General features: G+C 42.8%; 1 protein-coding gene across 1 annotated transcript in view; it reads right to left on the bottom strand.

The window, feature by feature from the left end:
* Positions 1-18,175, bottom strand: part of XPO4 (exportin 4) — a 1,500,264-nt gene extending 1,482,089 nt beyond the window's left edge. The window contains exon 1 of the mRNA XM_044073186.1: positions 18,039-18,175. Within this exon, the coding sequence (XP_043929121.1) occupies positions 18,039-18,133 (95 nt within the window). The 5' untranslated portion in view covers positions 18,134-18,175. The remainder of the gene's footprint in view (positions 1-18,038) is intronic.
* Positions 18,176-21,494: the final 3,319 nt, after the last annotated feature.

The following is a 21,494-nucleotide window of genomic DNA, read 5'->3' as shown; positions in this document are numbered from 1 at the left end:
CCATGAACCCCAAGGCTTGCAGAATTCGTCTTGCAGATAGCAGGGTTTTTGTGGCCACCTGTATGAAGTAAGTTACCAAAGGAATTTGCTTTTCTGGCGCAAGGTAAGCCATCTGGGCAGTTGTATTCAAGCTTGCACCCAGGAAATCTTTGAGAGGGTACCAGTTGTGATTTTTCATTTATAGTGTACCCTAGACCAGTTAGAACCCTTTTTACAAACGTCAGATGTTTTAGAATGTCCCAGTTTTCCACCTGAATTAGACAATCATCCAGGTATGGATATATTTGAATATTTCTTTGCCTGCAAAATGCAATTACTGAAGCCAGGCACTTTGTGAAGACCCTGGGCGCAGTAGATAAGCCAAAGGGAAATGCAGAGAACTGGCAATGCAAGTAGCCTGCTTTGAAGCATAGCTATCTTCTGCAAGATTCCCTGACTGGGATATGCGGGTAAGCCTCTTTCAAGTCTAGAGTTACCAACCAGGCATCTTTGTCTAGCATAGGAAGTAACTGTTGAAGAGTCAGCATCTTGAATTTTGGAATGTCCAGTAATGTGTTTAGAGTAGGTAAGTCCAGAACTGGACGCCATGATTTGTCTTTTCTGGGTATCAGGAAAAGTCTTTAATAGAAACCTTGTCCGTTTTCCTCTTCTGGTACTGGTTGAATAGCGCCCATGTTCATGAGGGACAGTACTTGTTTCTCTGCCTCTGCCCACTGATTTGGGGGCAGATCTGGCCATCCGTTTGGGATTGGCAAAGTCTGGAAATTAAATCTGTATCCCTGGGATACTATATTTAAAACCCATTTGTCCTGGGTTTTAAGTTGCCAGTTTCTTGCATGAAGTGCCAGTTCCCCCCAAAGGGGCGGCTAAAAGTTAAGTACTTGGTAAGTGTAAAGGGAAGTCATTGAGACTGCTTACCATAGGGAGGTATCTTCTTGTTTCCAGATTTGGAGGAGGAGGAGGCACCCCGTTGTTTTGTTCTAAAAGTCCCTTGTGACTGAAACCTGGAGCCTTTGGAATGTCTGGGTTTGACTTGAGTGTCTCGAAGGAACTGGAAAGGACCAGTTCTTAGTAGGCCAGTGCCTACTAAATCTTGAAGGTTGCACTTGTAAGAAATCTTTCAGTTTGCATAGATTTAGCTTCATATTCCATCTTTTTTAAAACTTCTTCAGCCTTATTACCAAAGAGACGGTCCTGTTGTAAAGGGACATCCAACAATTTTGCTTTAAAATGATCAAGCAGAGTTTTCTCTGAGACAAGCATGCCTTTTTAGCACAGACCCAGTTACAGCAGCCCTGCAAGAGGCTTCCAAAGAATCAAAACCACATTGCAAAGTATGTTTTCCAACTTGTTCAGCTGAATGCAATAGATCCAGTAAATCTTTATTTTCCACAGAGTCAGAAATTAACATAATTTTCTGTTTAAGCAGTCCCACTGTATGCTGTTGATATTTAAGCATATGAAACTGACAGTTTAAAGCCCTGATTGCCAAGGTTGCAGAAGTGTAAACCTTCTTACCTCCATTCTATCCAGTACCCTGGAATATCTATCAGAAGGGGTAGGATTTTTAGCAGTAGAAGCCTTAATGCCCTTGGGACCCGGAGAAATGGTTTCAGGATCTGCAACAGGATTTTTGAAAAGGAATTTGTTGGAGTCAGGAACCCTGTAGTATCTCTCTGGCTTACAAGGAGCCAGAGGCAGAAAATCAGGAGCCATACTAGATTCTGAAAAAACAACAACAATGTCTAGAACAGGAGGTATAGCCAAAGGCCTATGCTGAGGAAGAAGAAAATCCCTAAGTCTCTTTTTAGATTCAAAGAAATCATGACTTTCCCAGTGGAAATGTTCCCTTAAGGTATGTAAAGTTTCCCCAAAAGAAAAATCCTCAGGGGGAGAAGCAGAAGGAATGGAATCTTCTGCATCAGAGTCCTCATAAGTATGTATAGAGAAATCCAGAAGAGTCAGAAGAAATAGAATCCTGTTCAGAAGATTCATAATCAATGTCTTGCCTAGGCCTCTTAGAAGGGGGGGGGGGGGTTTGGCTACCCCTGATCAGAGTAATCAAATCTTCAGCCATTTTGATAATTTGTTTTTTAGGCATAGGGGCCTGCACATGTTGCCCTGGGGTCAGTTTTTTAGACACAGATTTAGATTTTGGCCTTAGTTTTGAAGATGGCGGCAGTCTAATATACAAATCTGTAGGCCTGAAAACACCCTCAGAAGCTGGTGGCTGCACAGCGGCTCTGGACCCATCTAAGGTAGAGACATCCACGGGTTCCATAATTGAAGCATCTCGCGGCGACTCCGAAGGGGTCTCAGTAGAGGCCTGCGAATCAGAAGTAGCGGGTATCAGGGGCAGCGAAAGTGCCTCACTGAGTACTGGTGAACTGGCGACTGGCTTAGAAGCGTCAGTTTTGGACCTCAACGGCCTGTCTTTTGCTTTGCGTTTTTTAGGTATTCCGGTAGTCTGATTGCTAATGGACGACATTTCTGTATAATTAAAGCGTGAGCCAAAATATTTAGAAGCAAAAATGTACCGACGTTTAATAGTGCGTTGATTAAACTTAGCACAAAACCGACAGGAAGGTAGGTTGCGGTCAGGGCCTAGGCAAGGAATACAGTACAAATGAAAATCATTATGAGGTATTTGCTTCCCACAAGTAATGCAGTTATTAACTTTTACTGACCTTGGTAAGGAGCAAGAAAAAGTTTCCCCAATGGAGTACTTAGCTTTTTAGTTGAAGACTTCGGTTCTGAAACTCGAAAATGAAAATTTCAGGAGTCGGCCGACCAGCACTTGCAAACTGCTTCTGCTTCGGGAACCGCGCGGCAAGAAAAGTACAGTTTTGTACCTACCATAAATGTAGATGTCCGATAGGTATGCATCTGCAGTCCTTACATATGGGTTGTCCTGCCTCAGGCAGCCCTTCGGTCGGACGGATTCCAAAGTCTGGGTCCGGCGTCGGCTGATGTCACCCTTTCCCCGACGCCATCTTCCTCAGTTTTTCTTGCCCCAGATGCCAAGTGCCCTCTAAGGAAGGCTAAATTTGGAGAAATGCAAAATATTCCAAACATGCACAGTAATATAAAACAAATACACCATAATGGATAACCCCAGCTAGCTATAAGAAGGGTAAGTACCCTAGAAATACCACAGAGGGGAAGGAAGGAGTGTAAACCTGACTGCAGATGCATACCTATCGGACATCTACGTTTATGGTAGGTACAAAACTGTACTATGTCCTTCAAGGATGCATCTGCAGTCCTTACATATGGGTAGAATACCATAGCCAAGCTGGGGGTGGTAGGATCTAAGAAAAAGATGGTGTAGCTAAAATGCCCTGCAGGACTGCCGTAGCAAAGCCTGCTCTGGATCTGGAATATAAGGGTAAATTGTAATGCTTGGAAAATGTATGCACGGAGCTCCATGTAGCAGCTTCTAAAATGTCCTTGGTAGCCACCCCTCTTAAAAAGGCTGTGGAGGTGGCTGTGGCTCTGGTGGAATGAGGTCTGATGTTAGTTGGCACAGCTTTTCCATAACAGTAGCAGAATCTAATGCAATTTCCTATCCATTTTGAAATTGTCTGTTTGGAAATTGCTTTTCCTTGAATACCTGCAGCATATGCTACCAACAGCTATTCAGTTTTTCTGAAAGTCTTAGTTCTGTCCAAGTAGTAGCGTAACTGTCTGTGAATGTCCAGGGTATGCAGAAGTTTCTCCACCTTGTTTTTTGGATTTGGAAAGAAGGTAGGCAGGTGAATAGCTTGGTTCAATGAGACCCTGGATACCACCTTTAGCATGAATGAATGATTGGTTCTCAAAGAGACTCTGTCCTGATGAAAAATAAGGAATGGTTGTACTGCCATGAGTGCCTGCAATTCAGATACTCTTCTTGCTGAGGTTATGGCCAGAAGGAAGGCAGTCTTCCAAGACAGGAACTGTAACTCTGAAGATGCTGCTGGTTCAAAGGGAGGTAGAGTCAACTTTTCCAACATGAAGTTAAGGTCCCATGTAGGCACTGGTGGTTTTCTTGGAGGATTGATGTTTTTAATTCCTCTTAGAAACTGCCTTAGGAGAGGATGAGAGAAGACAGGTGGATCAGTATTGTATTCTGCTGAAATTGCTGAAGCATGAATTTTTATGGAAGAGTAAGAAAGGCCATTGTGGAGCATTTCTGCCAAGTATTCCAGGATATGTGCCATGCTCATCACTGTGGCATCTAGGCCCTTTGCGGTGCTCCAAGTGTGGAATCTTTACCATTTTGCTGAATATGCCTTTCTCGTGGAAGGTCTGCGAGCTTCCATGATGATAGACTTCACTCTCTTGGATAGCTTTAACTGGTGAGGAGTCAAGGTATTCTCCAGGCTGTCAGCTGCAGGGTTCTCAGGCTGGTGTGCAGAGTTTTGCTAATTGTGCTATGTCAGAAGGAGTGACCATTGTGGTAGAGGCCACGGTTTCGTGTACGACAGGCTCCGTAACAGTGGGTACCTGTGCTGCCTTGGCCAATCCGGGGCTATTAGAATCACTTTTGGCTGCTCTGTCCTGATTTTCAGTAAGACCTTGGTCATTAGTGGAAGTGGTGGAAATGCATACACTGTTAGAGAATTCCAGCTGAAAGAGGGCGTCCACTTTCCATGCTTGTGGGTGGTATGTCCTTGAGCAGAATTTCTTCAGCTGATGATTGTGGTGGGAGGCAAAAAGATCTATGCCCGGCCTCCCCCATGATTGTGTTATCTGAAGGAAGATGTCTGGGTGCAGCATCCATTCGTGTGGATCCATGGTATTTCTGCTTAGGCTGTCAGCCAGTATATTATCTTTTCCTGGCACAAACTGGGATGGCAGCTCTATATTGAGTTTTAGGGAAAGTTCCCAAAGATTCATTGCTAGCCTGCAAAGAGGGTAGGAATGGGTACCTCCTTGCTTGTTTATGTACCACATAACTGTGGTATTGTCTGTCCTTATTAGCAGGTGGCCTTGATGTAGAAAGTGCTTGAAGACCTCGATTGCATGCATCACTGCCAGCATTTCCTTTTGGTTTATGTGCATGCGCAATTCTTTGAGACCATAGTCCTTGGATGCATCTGTCCTCCATATGCACTCCCCAACCATGGTCTGAAGCGTCAGAGGTAATGGTTTGGCTGGTTACTGGTTTGCTGAAAGGCAGACCCCTGTTTGACTGGCTTGCTTGGGCCCACCACAGAATTTCCTTTTGAAGGCATGGAATGAGTGGTATCAAAGCTTCCAGGCTGTGATTGTGCTGAGACCATAAACTCCTTAGGTACCATTGTAGTTTTCTCATATGCAGCCTCGCTTGTGGAATCAGAAGAATGCACGATGCCATGTAACCTAGGGCCTGCAGGATTTTCCTTGCAGTCATCCGAGTTTATTTTGTCAAGTTTTTGAAGTAATCCGGTAGTGGTCTGTTTTTCTTCTGTGAGAAAAGCCATTTGGGTGGTTGTATCTAGTTCCGCACCCAGAAAAGTTATTCTTTGGGATGGCACAAGTCTTGACTTGTGAATGTTGACTGTGTATCCCAAGGCCTGCAGTAGGCGGATGGCATAATTCAAATGTTTCAACAAAACTTGTTGGCTGTCCGCTTGTATAAGGCAGTCGTCCAGATACGGGTATATTTGAATCCCCTGAAGTCTGCAGTGTGCAATTACTGATGCCAGGCATTTCGTGAATACTCTGGGCGCAGTAGATAAGCCAAAGGGCAATGCTGAGAATTGATAATGCTCCGAACCTGCAAGAAATCTGAGGTGTCTTCTGCAACTTTGTCTGATAGGAACATGCAGGTATGCCTCCTTGAGGTCTAGAGTTACCAGTCAAGACCCCTTGCCCAGCATGGGAAGGAGTTGCTGTAGGGTCAGCATTTTTAATTTTGGCACAGTGAGATAAGTATTCAGTGCGGACAAATCGAGAATAGGCCTCCATTGCTTTTCTTTTCTTGGTACAAGGAATAGTCTGGAATAAAATCCTTGGCCTTGTTCTGCGAGAGAAACCTTTTCTATAGCTTTCATTTGCAATAGGTTGGCAATTTGTTTTAAAGCCTCTGCCCTTTGATTTGGTGGCAGGTTTGGCATTCCCTTTCTTTCTGGTAACGTATGGAAATGGAACCTGTATCCTTTGTCTATTATTTGCAGTGTCCATTTGTCCCTTGTAATACTGTGCCAATTTCTTGAGAATAAAGACAACTTTCCACCCAAAGGTGCTTCTAACTGAGCCCTGGTCGGCAGGGTCAAGGTGAAATCATTGAGTCTGTCCTTGTGTAGCGGTTGTTGGTCCTGCACTACCTCTGTGGTTAAGAGGCTGCCATTGACGTCCTTTGTAGGAGCCTCTAACTTGCCCTCTACCCTCTGGCACACCTGTTCTTGCCTCTTTGAAATCTCTCTTCTGGAAAGGACCAATTCTTAGAAGGCCAATTTCTGCAGAATCTTGGTGGTTGTACCTGGAGGAAATCTTTGACTGTTTGTACAGATTTAGCCTTTTCCTCAAATTTCTTTAAGGCCTCCTGAGCAGTGGAGCCAAATAACTTTTGCTTTTCCAGTGGAGCATCCAGAAGCTTAGCCTTAACATGACCTGGCAGAGATTGTACCTTCAGCCAAGCATGTCTACGTATGACTGCACCTGTCATTGCTGACCTACATGAAGCTTCCAATGCATCATAACCACACTGCAAGAAATGGTTGCTAACCTGTTTTGAGTAATGTACCAGATCCTGAAGTGACTTACGATCTAGGGGTTCAGGAGAAGACAGTTTTTTCTGCAATTCATCTAACAAATACTCTTGGTACTGTATCATATGAAATTGACAATTTAAAGCCCTCATGGACAGAGTGGAAGAAGTATACACTTTTTTACCCCATCTCTCTCTAAAGCCCTGGACTCCCTTTCAGAGGGGAGTGGATTTTTAGTAATGGCAGCTGCAACCCCTTTAGGACCCTGGGAAATAGTTTCTGGGTCAGCAGAGTGGGCCTTGTAAAGGAAATGATGCGAGTCCGGGACCCTGTAGTACCTATCGGGCTTAACAGGAGCCGGAGGAAGGGTGTCAGGGGTAGTGCTAGACTCAGAATACACATCATCAATGACACTTAAAACAGGAGGAATAGCCAAAGGTCTATGCTGAGGTAAATGAAGGAAGGTCCTTAATCTCTTCCTGGAATCGGAGAATTCCTGGCCCTGCCATTGGAAATGCTCTCTCATGGAGTGAAGGGTCTCCCCAAAGGACATCTCATCAGAAGGGGAGGCAGAGGGAATAGATTCCTCTGCATCAGAATCCTCGTAGCCCGTGAAGGCCTCCTCCTGGTAGTCTGATAGAGCAGAGCCATCAGAGGCCTCATCAGAGGACTGAGGATCAGCGGACTCAACCCTGGGCCTTTTGTCTAGTGGAGGTTGAGAGCCCCTGTCCGGATGAGGCTGAGAGCCCCTAATTAAGGAAATAAGATCCTCAGCCAAACTTAGTATCTGTGAACCTGTAGTGGATCCCTGAGAAATAGTCTTGGGAGGCAGAGATTTTTGTTGCTTAGCAGCTTTAGCCCTAGTGAATACTTTTATGGACATGGATGCAGGAAGCCTGGCTGCTCCACGTGCTGGTGTAGTTTTGTCTAGGGGAATGGTTTCGGTAGATTCCTGAACACCGGTTTCTGAGGGTAAATCTATAACCGACTCAGAAGAGGCCTCCGGGGCCGAGGTTGTTGGTTGTGCGGTTTCTATGGTTGGAAGTACCAAGGGACCCTGTTTCAGCCGAGACTGAGACACTCTCGGTAGGCCTAGGCGTGGTTTCAGCCGAAACCACGGTCCGCGTGTGTCGGTCTTTGTCCTTCCGTTTTTTGGTTAAATGAGAAGTCGGAGTCTCTGACGGCATAATGTAAGAGAAACTAGCCCCAAAAAATTCCTCTGCAAACTCCGACCGACGCTTAAGAGTGCGTCGATTAAAGGAGGCACAGGCAGTAGAGGCCAAGACGTCGTGGTCTGGGCCTAGGCAGGGGAGGCAGTAGGAATGGAAATCCTTATGAGGTATTTGTTTCCCACAAGTCAAGCAATTATTAACTTTAAGCGTTTGATCTGACATCGGCTGAGGCAAGAAAGAGTCCCCAACGGGGTACTTAGCTTTTTGAAGTCTTCGGTAGCTGAAGTTACATGAGCTGGCCGACCGGCACTTGCGAACTGCTTCTGCTTCGGGCACCACGCGGCAAGAAAGACTGGGGAAGATGGCGTCGGCTGACACTTTTATACCCCAGGCGCTCTGACGTCGGGGAAAGGGTGACATCAGCCGACGCCGGACCCAGACTTTGGAATCCGGCCGACCGAAAGGCTCCCTGAGGCAGGACAACCCATATGCAAGGACTGCAGGTGCATCCTTGAAGGACATCACTGATGTAATGGCATCGGCTGCATGTTTTATACCACTGACGACCTGACATCATGGAAGAAGGGACAGCAACCGACGCAGGACCCAAGGCTTTGTTAAATCAGGCTGCCTGACAGCAGATTACCCAAATGTAATGACTGCAACAGTGAAACACGAAGAACATCCAGCAGAGACAATCAAAAGGCAAAACTACAACAGCATTAGGAAGAAAATAAAAGCCTAGGGATTTTTTTTTTTTGGCGCCAAAAAGGCTTAACAAGCAAATAAGAAATAACTACACAGGAATCAAGTCTGATGCAGTGAACAGCAAACGAGACCGGGGGGGGGTAGAGGATAGCAAGGGATTATGGGAGTAGGAGGAGCTCAAGCCTTGGATCCTATGACCCAAGAGTGAGGAATAGTGACATGGATATTATCAGATCCAGAGATATTCTCGCCGAAATCTCAGATTGACTGCAGATCAGGAAAGTTTTCAGAAAAAAAATCATGTTTTCCTGTGTTAGGAATGCCTTTGGAGAGATCTATCCAGAAGACATTATAAAAAGCACAATCCTGTGTAAAGGAGTTGGAGGATTTCTGATCATCTGAAAGCCCACACTGATAAGGGGTGAAGAAGCCCATGTTAAGGAACAGTAAATCATCTAAATAAGTAAAAATATGATAAGCATCTTTTGGGTCTAACATCGCCATAAAACTCCTAAGAGGAATGACTGGTAACAGACTCAAAGGTCAAAGTTTTAAATTTTGAACCTTTCACAACTCAGATGAGAAAGAAAAGATCGAATACTAGCCTCCAGGAAAGCTAGTTCATTGAAACAAGAAACATTTTGGAGTAGAAGCCTTCTTCCCTTTGGTCTAAAGACACTGGTAGCATGATTCTTTCAGTAGGCATGTGTGTACCTAAAGAAAAAAACTCTCATTTGCTTCAGAAGGTAGTGAGGCAATCCCGAGGTACATGTATTTAGTGCCAAGTGTAACCTTTTTGAACCAGTATCAGTCCTCAGAGTCTGGAACAATCTGTTGCCAAGGCGAAGACAGACCATCTACTGGACAGACTTAATATGTATGGACTGGGAAAGTGGCAATTTCATGGTGATTCTGAAGGCATACAGTCAGTCTTTTTTTTTTGTAATTATTCCACTGTGTGTGCATGTGTGTATGTTCCTTCCTGCCATCTCTCTCTGCTCCGTGTTCACCGGACGATGGAAGGGATTCAGTACTTTGTCAAAAAAAAAAAAATCAGGGCTCACTCCTGAACTAACACAGTTGGCCTTATTTCAGTGCTGTGTGCGGTGTGCATTATATACATTTTATATATATATATATATATATATATATATATATATATATACACACACACACACACACACACACACACACACACACGGATGTACTCGCTTTAAAATCTCAAAATACTGAAATCTTGAATGTCACTATCTTAAGACTACAAAGCCAAAAATTCAAAATACTGAAACCCCAAAAGCACGAAATTCAAAATCGCAACTTTTAAATACACCCCCCACCACACACACACCTTCCTCCTCACACTTCAACAAACAAAACACACAAACACAACATAAATACACAAACCTACCCTACATATAAAGCAGGGGGGCAAGCCTCCCCTGCACTCCCCCCATGTGAGGGGCTGTGCCCCCCCCCACTACGTATGTATACCAACTCCGAAGTTTCACTAAAAAGACAGACACTAAACCCACCACTACATTCCCCTCGCACAAACACACATCACATACACACAAACACCACCATTCCCAACACTTACACACAACACTTACCTACAACTTCCCAACACACTAATATACACTAAACTCCCTACCCAAAATGCTTAACATATTAATACTCACCTGAATCTCCAGCTATCCATTCATACAGCGCACAACCATTTAGTAGACATTTCCAGATTCGCTTATCTGGACTTTCGTGCAACTGGGACTTATATATATGTGTGTGTGTAGATAGATATATATATATATATATATATATATATATATACATAGATAAATATATATATATAGATAAATATATAGACAGACAGATAAATTTATGTGGGACTTGCAAAATCTTAGTAACTGCCTGAATTAAATTTCCCTCTGTTAAACAGCAGCAAGGCCAAACAAAACCTCCTCTTCCAATGTAGACTTTAAAATCTCAGACTTTACCTAGTCAGTAAAGTCTTAAATAAGTACCTGGGCATATAGTTTCAAAACAGTAGTAGTCCTAGACACGGTATCTGCACAATCCCTGTCTTGACTTAATGCCTAGACACCTAAAACATGCTAGAAATTATAAGATTCAGATAGGATACCTTCTGAAGGAAGTGTTGCAGAACAATCACACAAATCTGATAACATCTGACAGAATAAACTGGAAGAAGGGAATTCTCTTTTGAAATCAGATGTCTTACTTTCTTGCCTGCAGTGGAAGGGTTGGTATTAACAAGTGTTCTTTTTTTGGGAACCTAAGGATGTGTCATGGTTATTTTGCAGACACCATTTAACATCTTCCAAGGCTTGCATAATAGTTTAGGCGGAGCATCCACTTGTTCCCACAAAAAGTACACTCATCTGTGATATAGTCTTAGAAAAGAAAAATTATTCTAATGGAGTTGGACAGGGCAAGCATTCCTCTGAATCAGGGTCTTGGCCTTGAGAATCAGACAAAAACAAAGACAGGTTTGTGTGTATGACAGAAACCTCTGACAAACTGCTCTAGTTAGTCTTCTAGTGTGGATTTCTCTTCAGGATGCACCCTGCAATAAACATCCAGATGAGTTAAGAAAATTATCCTAATGTACAGAAAATGTCTGGATGAGCAATGTCTTTTTTTATTTTTAAAAGGATTCCCTAGAAGGAGACAAAGATGGCACTTCATCCCTGGCAAAGGGGACTCTTTCCCACCCCCTCTGAGAACAGTCTCCGGGACAAATTCTCAAACCCAAAGAAGATGGCTTGCCTATGCCCAGCCTGGACAATGGAACAGCCACAGACATGGCTAACCTCTGGTCCATGGTGGTGGAAAGAACTACACCACAGGAATCTGGAGAAGCCAGTGAGTGCGAGGAACCACAAATGGCCAAATGCAGAGTCACCCAACAGTGGCTGAGGCACTGTGAGCCCATGATGTAGGTAGGGGCTCCTAATCTGTTTTTTTCTTTTTAGATGGAGACAAACTGAAGAGCAACATAAGAATCCATACTGTAGCCAAGGAAGAAGCCAGACCACCGGTAAGCAGCAAGAGTTGGTCATAAGGTAGGCTGTCCAACAAATGCTCACAAGTAGTGCACACACGCGCATACACAAAATTTAAAAGTAAAAGCACAAGCAGTAAACTCTCAGAACTCTAAGCCCCTTTCATAAAAAGTGCACAGAAAGAAAACAGACTAAGGCAAGTTGGTCAAGAAGGGTACACAAGCACCAAATATAAAAAATCTCTAGCCCTGAAATATACAACACTTGCAACACCTTCAAGTAAAATGCAGTTGTTGCAAAGTGTACATATGCACAAAAACACAAACACCATTTGAAGTACATAAAAACACTTCCCCGATCTTTAAATCCTTCCAACTTTAGCTAAAAGGTCTCAGACAAAAGTGCATTTTTCTCAGTAAACAGCCCCAGTATTCAATAAGCCCCATTCTAAAAACAGCAGTTTCTGACAAACTTCTGTTATCAATAAAAATGCCAGTATTCTTCAGAAAGCAAAAATACATCAAAAATATTTAAAAAGACATTTTCTGTGTGGAAGGGTTCCCTTACGGGGACTTCTCTGCAGAAATAAAGACTATAGCCAATTGGTGCTCCTGTGAAGCCTCAGAGCTGCTTTCCCTTGAGACGGCAAGATTACACTGCAATTTCTGATCGCCCTTCAAATGGGCAATCAGCAGTCACAAAGTGTAGGTATAGGAGCCAGAGCTAGAGTTTTTTGAAGCCAGCCTAGTTGTTGTATCCTGGGCAAGGTACAACCCAAAAAGCCAAAGGCTACTGCAGCAGTGAATAATTAACATCAGTTTTGTTCACTTCTGTATTCAGAAGAACTGCAAGCCACTTCATCTCCATCACCCTTACCATACTCAATGGCTCTGCCTTCACTTCCCAGGTTTCTATACATACTAAAGTACACATTGCACCACTATTTTGTACACCCTTTTCAGCTTCTTTGGTACTCGGTCACACAATACCCGTGACAGTCCATGCCAGCTAGCTGCTGCACCTCTGATTCTAGCTTTGATTTCCTCCTTCAAACTTTCACTCTCCTAACAACCCCTCCTTGATAGTCAAAGCTCTTGAAAGGGAAAATTGTACCACTAGTTCTCAGTTTTCAGCTTCTTCCAATATCCTCAATTTGCTTATACAACTGTCCTGTCTGTACTTGGTTTCATTCCATGTGCCTTTAATTCGGCTTTCCATTCCCCTATTGTTTGCTGAAGGTCTTGTTCAGAGTCTGCACGTAATGACACACTGCATGCATACAGCAGCTTTGTTGATCACTAGTATGAACAGCAATGGGTTCAGAGTTAGATCCTGATGCAGACCCACTCACTGCAACCCCCCCCCCCCCGGTGAGCCAGTGAGTTCAAATACTGCTTGTATTTGTATCACTGGGTCTTTGCATATGGCCTGCACAGAGCCTGCACTAATTCTACTAATGCTCACAGTACTTCAAACCATCACAAGACTTCCCAAAACAGCTTCGAGATCTTGTCATATGCTTTCTGCAATTCTAGGAATGCCAGGTAGACTCTTCACTCATCTCCAGCTTCTTCGCCAGTGTGTCTCAGTGCAAACATTGGGTCAGTTGTGCTGCATCCTGATCTGAACCTCAAATACTCATACCTCACATCTTACTTTCTCCTACTTTGCATATTCATTTATCTACCTCCCTTCTCAACGCTTTCACGGAATATGACAAGGAGTCTGATACCAGTGCACTGCCCACAAATGTGAATGACCCCTTTTGCTCTTATACACTGGCAATAGTATACTTATGTGCCATTCACTTGGGATATGCATCTCACTCTCTCTCTCCATACCACTACATGTACTCTCAACAGCCATTTCTCCCACAACACACCCAGCATCTTGACCATATATTTTATTTTCTGTGACTGCATCTAAAACAACTGCTTTGTCTGACTTAAATTTGCCTTAGTGTTATTTTTACATTTAGGGTGGCGTCTTCACCTTTCTTTGTAGGCTGCATATGGAGCAGTACAGCTCTGTGAGATTATCTTCATTCAGAAACTGCTGGAAAGTACTTTTCATCTGCCTTTGAAGTCCTGTAGGAATAAGTGAGCAGGCAGTTGCTGGTATCCCTTACGAAGGGTGTGTTATTAACTAATCACCTTTACCCTTATATCATCGTTACTCATCTATCATCTTTATCCTTCTATCATTGCCTTGCAACCTGACAGTCCAGTCTTATGACATATGCAGAGTCATTTTCCAGAAGTAGGTGTAGAGTGCCCCTGATGCAATGTTCTTTCCTAGTGCAACTGCTCTCTCTCCATTAATTATTCCTTCTTAGGATGGCCCATCTTTTGCATCTCACTTTTTCCTACAGTCTTCTTTTCTTTTGATAACTTCCTGGACTTTTGCATTCTACCACTAGTTTACCTTGTGTACATTAATTCCATACCTGGTTTGGATGCATTATCTGTTCTGCAGTCTGCACACATGCTCTTCTAAGGCACTGCCATTCTTATTCAAATGCATCTATTTCCTCTTCTTCTTGGTGTGTTAGAGCCTTTACTATTTCTTGGTGTCAAGAGCCTTTACTATTTCCTTGAACTCTTGTGCTTTTATGCCATTCACCTTCCAGATCTTTGTCCCAGTCGGATGACCTCAGAGCCTGGTCTGATCACTTACTGCAGACTACTGTGGCCACCAGTGGTTTACAGTGAACCATTTCTCTAGAGATGACTTTACAATCTCTCATTTTATCACAATGCCCTTTTCTTACTTGAAGAAGTCAACCCAAGTTGCATTAAGATCATTCCTATATTTTTATGCCCAGTTGTGGTGACAAGTCTGCATTATAAAGTCACCTTGAGCCAATTTGTACGCGGTCAAGTGGTTTGCCCGGAAATCATGTGCAGTGTGTAACCAGGTTCTCCTATCTTGAGGAAACTGCGCACAGCTTTTGATGCCTAAAACAAGTGGTCTTCTTAACCAATTCAGTCCTATTGCCCAAAACTCCATTTGATCTTGGGTGCACTGTTTTGACATACCTCTCAACTCTAGGGTAGAATCATCATGTTTTGGGAGATGGAAGGAACACTACACAGACATGGAAAACATGCAAATTTCACACAAAGATTGACTGCTAGTCTGGATCAAACCTCTTCTTTAGTTTCTTAATTCCCCTTCCCCAGAGATCTACAAGAGACAAAGTTTCACTGAGGGGGCATTCAACTGCTGCCCCTTAACTGTCTGACAGAGAATGGATTCTCAGCCAAGCATGCTTACATCTTCCTGCCCAATTTGCTGCACTTTCTACAGCCAACATCTGCTGAATCATATCCATATTTCACAAACTTTACCTGACAAAGACCACAAAGGTCATTAAAAAAAGTCCTCTCTGGGTCTTATCACGGATATCTCATACCATGTCCACAACTTAAAAATCTCTTGGATAGTTTACTGTGCATCATAATTGAAATCTCTAAAATACAGGGTAAATTAAAGTTTTTTTTCCTCCAAAATCAAGTCAAATTGTGAGGTTTGATTAATAAAATCTGTAAAGGCTGACACTTTCCCCAGATATGCCCAGCACTTTGCTTTCTTTCTTGTTAGGACACATGTTGAGCATGGAACCAGTATAAATCCTGTGACATCTAGGTATGACACTGACATACCCAGAACAGCTACTGAATTTTCTGTTAAAAGTACAGGTGTCAAGCACTGTATAACCTATCCTGCTTTATGGGGCTAAGAGTGTGGGGGTAGCAATACAGTCTGAAAATTATAAAATGTCGGGAATATCCGCTGTCCAGGATCCTCAAATAGTCAGATATCGACCCCTCTTGTTTGGATCCATAACTACTGACCCATGTATAAAATGTCACAATCAAATAAAAGGCACCAGAGGAAATCTCTTCTTGAAGAAAAAAAGCGGTCTTCTTACTATAGCAACAGACCCCTGTAGTCTCCTTCCATATTTCTCAACCTATGGATTTATCAGATCCAAGGCTGGCAACCTCAGAATCTTCAGTCCAGGAGTTCCACCTCCTCTACTCAAAACTCTATGCCCTAACTGCATCTCGTCAGACTGAGTTTGCCCCACAGATGCTTTTAGAACCATGTGCCAATAGAATAAAGACATTATGCAAGACATAAGCAAGGGCCACATAACAGACCTATTACACACAGCTTTGAGGCCAGTCCACACAGCCAGTCAGGAGCACAACAAAGGTGACAGTTTGGAGGGGACATACAGGGATGGTTAAGAAGGAAGATTATAACATTGATCGTTATGGTAAGTACATAACTTTGATATACAATGTTGCCTTTTCTATCCATCTCAACCTGTGGTGCAGAGTCCACAACCAGTAACAACCCCCAGGGTTGGCTCTAGGACAGAATATTCCATAAAATGGTGGAAACCAAAGAAGCTCTAGACTTAAAACTGAATGTCCAGTTTGTAACAGAACACAAAGGTATGAGTGTTAGACCAAGTAGCTGCAGTGCAAATGCCAACAGAAGCCTGAGCTAAAAAGGCAGATGAAGTAGTAGCCACTCTAACAGAATAAGCCTTTGCTAGCAAAGGAATTCCTTTCAGGTAGTATGCAAAGTAGAATAGGAAAATCTATGAATAAGGTCACGTCAAACAGGCTTGCCAAGTCTGGTTTTAGAAAAGGAGACAAAACATCAGTCACATTTTCTAAAATGTTTGGTTCTGTCACAGCAGAATATCAGCTGTATATAAACAGCCAAACACCAGAGCAAATATTCTTCCTTCTTACTGAAAAGTTGAAAGAAAGCAGACAAATTAGACCCAAATGCAAACTTGGGCAGAAAAGAAATGGCACTTAAGGTAACTCTGCCTTTATGGAAATTCAAATGCAGGAACAGCGGTGAGGTGAGTGTCTGCAGTTCAGACAGCCTTCTTACTGAACAGCTATCAAAGTGAGTTTTTTTTTCCCCATGACAAAGTTTTAAGGAAACTGTGGCTGTTTGTTTAAAAGAAGACCTGGTGAGAACTTTCAAAAGTAGACTGAAGTCCCAAGGAAGAATCAGATCATGATCAGGAAGATGGAACCAAAATGTACCTCTCAAAAAGCCTTGGATAGCTCAACAGCCACTACAGTAGTTTTACTCAAGTCGATATGACAGTTGGCAATGGTGGCTAACTGTACATTAATGATGGAATAACAAAGACTAGAATGAAAATGAACAACAAAAAAATCCAGGATAGCATCTAAAGGTGCAGAAAAAGGATCTAAACCTTTGAAAGAGGCTCAAATGGAAACCTCTTCCACTTAATAGGGTAAACCTTTCAGGCTGAAGGCTTGGGGAGGAAGAAAGGTTGTGAATAACTCAGAGCCTGGGGTCCCTTGCCATCATCAGAATTGGAGGAACCATGCTGTTCCATTGAGGGAGTGAAGGTTCAGGTGAGATTGGCATGAAGGGTAAGAAATCAATTCTGGAATAGGATCCACAGCCCATGGTGGTTGTATAGGATGATACCAAAGGAAAAGAAACCAAACCTGTATGGGTCAGAACAGAGCACTAACAATGACAGCAGCTCTGAAACGTGACACTTTCTGAAGGAACTATTAGAGATGCAAGAGGATAGGTGTATAGAAAACCCAGGGGGTCCAGGCATGCCGAAAAGCATCCCATGGTGACTGTCCCTCTGCTGGATCAGGGCATAAAAACTGCTGCACTTCGTATTAGATGGGGGAGGAAAACAGGCTACAGCGGGGGGGGGGGGGTGCTCTAGCAGCTGAAACTCTGCACTGTCTCCGGATTCTGCACTGTCTCCGGATTCCAGGTCTACTCGCAAGGCAGAAGAATGCCTTTGCTCAGACCGTCTACCAGGATTGTCTGATTTCCCCGGGATGTGCACTGCGAACAGAAACACTTGAGAGGATATCGCCCACTGTCCAACTCTCAGCCTCTCAACAGAGGAGATGGGACTGAGTTTTCCCTGCTTGTTCAGGTAGCAAACCACTGATATGCAAAGTGAATGCCATTCTGCAGGTTTTCACTTAACTATTTTTACTTAATTTACCATATTTAAATTAAATTGAAGCTCAATATTCTACAGACTTTGCATTGTTTACCCTCTGACTTCTGATATCACTGTATAGATTCTGGAGCATTTTACATTACAAATAAAATGCTATAGCACACCACAGTACAGCAATGCATCATCAGAAGCACATTCATTCCATGATCTTCACTTTTCTGTTTCAACTAATCTTCTTTCTTAGTCTGCTATGACTTAATTTTAGAGGTATTGTTACAACTGTCAGTAGAGAGAACTGTAGCAACACCAGCATAACTTGTGCATATAAGCACTGTGCTTTCGCTGAAATTACAGATTACTGCTAGAAAACAATTGGAGCAATTCTGAAAGCTGGGTTTTTACTTCTGAATTTTACAATAAAACTAATTAGTGCAGAACACTGGTAAATTATACTTACTTGGGCCTTTGTAAGACATAAGTTAAAAGGAATGTTCTTAATGATTCAATGCTACTTTTCTCCAAAAGAACCCACTCTCTTACTACTGCTTCCATTACCGCTGTGGCAGCTTGAAAAAGGACATAATCGACTTTACTAGTTTCTGTGGAAAGACAAAGTGTTCTTTTTAGTCACTAAACATGTTTCTTTATCCCAAATTTTAGTAAGATTACATTAGGTGATCAAAGATTGAACAAATGAAGTTATGCTCTTACCATAACGTTCCATCTGTGTTATCTTCATTCATTCATTACTGATGGGTGTCTGTTCCATACTCTGAACCAAGTCAGCCTTATACAAGCTGAGAAGTACAAACTTGCTGTGTTATAAAATAGTACTGAATTTTATTTTTTCTACTGTTTCATTGAATATTGCGTTAAAAATAGTACTGCATTTATCTGCCTATTTATTTGCTTACTGAAAATTGGAAGCCATCTCTCTGTCTCTCCCCGTCCGCAGTTTGTATAACAATGAAGTGAGATTAATAAACTATGTAGAAGTCTTAGCCTAGAGGGATTCTCTGTGCCTTAAAGTCTTAGTCCCTTATCTCTGAAATTATTTCTGCTGAATAGTTGCATACTGGAGCTGTTTGGTATACCCTACATCAACTTTATGACAAGCTGAGATAAGTACAAACTTAGTGTTAGAAGGTAGTACTGAATTTTATTTTTTCTGTTTGTTTCATTGAATAGTGTGTTAAAAATAGTACTGCATTTATCGGCCTGTTTATTTGCTTACTGAAAATTGGAAGCGCTCTCTCTCTCCCGGTCTGCAGTTTTTCCCACCCACCCTCCCTGTTGTTGTGGTATTAATCTTGGCTTTGGAATTGATCGCCTCTCCTGTAAATTTGTGTTTGAACACTCCTCCTCCTGGTCCCATCTCATTTGCTCACTCAACCGAGTACAGTGAGATCACATTTTGATTTCAGACACTCCTACCATTCCCATCTGTTCAGCCCTATCCCAGCTTTATCCTAGTCTAGTCTCATTAGCTTATCCTGCCTAATACAGAGAGAACATTTGAGTACGCCTACCCACTTAGGCCCTGAACTTGTCTGATTGAAGACTGCTGGAACAGGGCTCAGTTCTGAGGTTTTTTACCGGTTAATTGGGTAATTTGTTCAAATCAGCTTGCTTGTTTTCTATTGTTTTATATATATATATATATATATATATATATATATATATACACGAAAAAAAATTGCACTTTATCCACTTTTACTGTATTTGTGTTTCTTCCTACTTTATTACCTTATTTTTCTTTTGGCTCTTCTTAAAAGTACTCAATTGTGTTTTTTCTGCTGCATTTATTACTACTTGGTAGTAGCCTGATTAAATTGTAACAGTTATTCTAAGTCTTTTGGTTATTGCACTTGGGCTTCAGATCAGTTGTTTTACATTAAGAAGGTTTGTGGTCTGCACTGTTGTGGCAGGACAGGTAGCTCACACCCTTCTAAGTTGGGAATTGCTGATTGAAGGCTCAGTGTCTGTTATTCTAAAAGTGTATTAGTTCTGGTTTAAGCACTTGGGCTCCAGGCCAGTTATTTTACATTAAGAAGGTTTGTAGTCTGCACTCTTGTGGGAGGAGAGGCTAGATTCTGCCCTTCTGAGCTGGGAATTTGTGGTTAAAGGGTTATTGTGCCTGCTTATTTGATCCGTTTCTATCTGAAATTTGTACGCTTTGTTTGCTGTAGGCCAGAAGTTAGTAGTTTATTGGCCATTTTGGGCTAAATTCTGTCTCTTTCATTTCCCTGCTATAAAAACCACATTTGCGCGGTTTTGTGCACTGGGCAGTGCCAGAAAGCTAGGGTTGAACTATTCCTGGCTCCGGAAAGTCTGCTCTTCAATTTTTCCCTTGGAACTAGACAAGCTTTCAACATAAGCACTCAAACCATTAATTTCACAGCCCAGCACTTGCTCAAAACTCATAGCAAGCACTAATTAACCCTAGCACTAGACCCCCTACACTGTCCAGAAGGACAAGGCTTTCTATTAGTCTCTAACAGATAATCAGTAAACCAGCTCACTTTACCTATTCAGGCATGTCCAAAGGGCAGTTTCAGGTGTACTCTCCAATCCAACTGGTGAATCTGGGCATTTTGAGACAATGTAACAACTGCCTCATGTACACAGACAACCCTCTCCTCCTACCACCAAACACTAACATATGCAAGAGATGCAATTATACAGCCAAACTGGAGGCAAATCTCTCTCAACCTAACACTGGACCAGGCAGTCAAGAGGAGAAGGGAATTACTTGCATCACACCACCAGTCTCACAAACCTACTAAACCAACACCGGCAAATAACACACAAATACACAAACATACTCAGAGGCTCTAAATAAAAATCTGCAAAAGTAAGAGACCTCCAAAGCAGACACCCAAGCAACCTCCACACCCCATCATAAACCATGAAACACATACTTCACATAATCAGTGTCCCACACAATCACAGCCCTTAAGGCAAAATAACATACCCAACACACTAGTAATAGGCGACTCTATAGTCAGGCACACAGATGTCCCACTAACTAGGCTGGACAAGGAGAAGGTTACAGTTAGCTGCCCATCGGGCACCAGGATTCGCCATATAATACAAGCACTCAAGTCACTCCAGAACAAGTACAAATACAACTCTGTCATTGTCCATGTTGGTGTGAATGACCTGAGATGTAAAAAACCCAAAATTTACTTTAGCAGTGTATCCTGAGGGCCTGCTCGATTAATTGTTTAACATTTTCCGCCTGGTCGTGGTTCATGCTGGCATTTGGTATCGAGGTGCAGTAAAAAGGAAGTGGAACAGAAGGGGCAGCCTTTATAGTGCCGGAACGCAACTGTGTATTTGTGGATTTTTCTTTTGGTTACTGAGATGTACCTCCCTGGACTACATGAAAAGAGGCATGGAAAAGCTCTCTGATCACATAGCCCAGGCTGATATGACCCTGACCCTGAGTAGCATCCTGCCCTTACCAAGAATGATGCCACAGTATAAAGAAAAAATTATCAATTTCAACAACTGGCTAAGTTTGTGGCATCATTCAAAGGGGATCCAGTATCTGTCCACCTGGGATGACATGCTCGATAAGCCACGTTGCTTCGCAAGATATGGCTTGCACCTGTCACCCTTAGGCTTTTGAATACTGGCCAAGGCTCTTGCCACCCCTATAGTGCCTTTTTTAGGCAAGGCTCAAAAGACAAACCCACCACCATAAATAGCACAGGTAACCAAAAACTGAGGGTAATGCTACTCAACGCCAGAAGTCTAAACCTCAAAATGCATGCACTCGAGGCACTCCTCAGTATGGAGAACGATATCTGTGCAGTACTAGAAACCTGGTTTAAGGCTCCAGAGAGCACCCCATCACTACCAGGCTATAACTCATACCATACGTTTCGGCTACAGAACCCGGACCGAA

Source organism: Protopterus annectens, chromosome 5.part1, assembly GCF_019279795.1.
Source record: "Protopterus annectens isolate FY-2018-M chromosome 5.part1, PAN1.0, whole genome shotgun sequence".
Taxonomy (NCBI): domain Eukaryota; kingdom Metazoa; phylum Chordata; order Ceratodontiformes; family Protopteridae; genus Protopterus; species Protopterus annectens.
The sequence above is the reverse complement of the archived record's forward strand: the minus strand, read 5'-3'. Positions and strand labels throughout refer to the sequence as shown.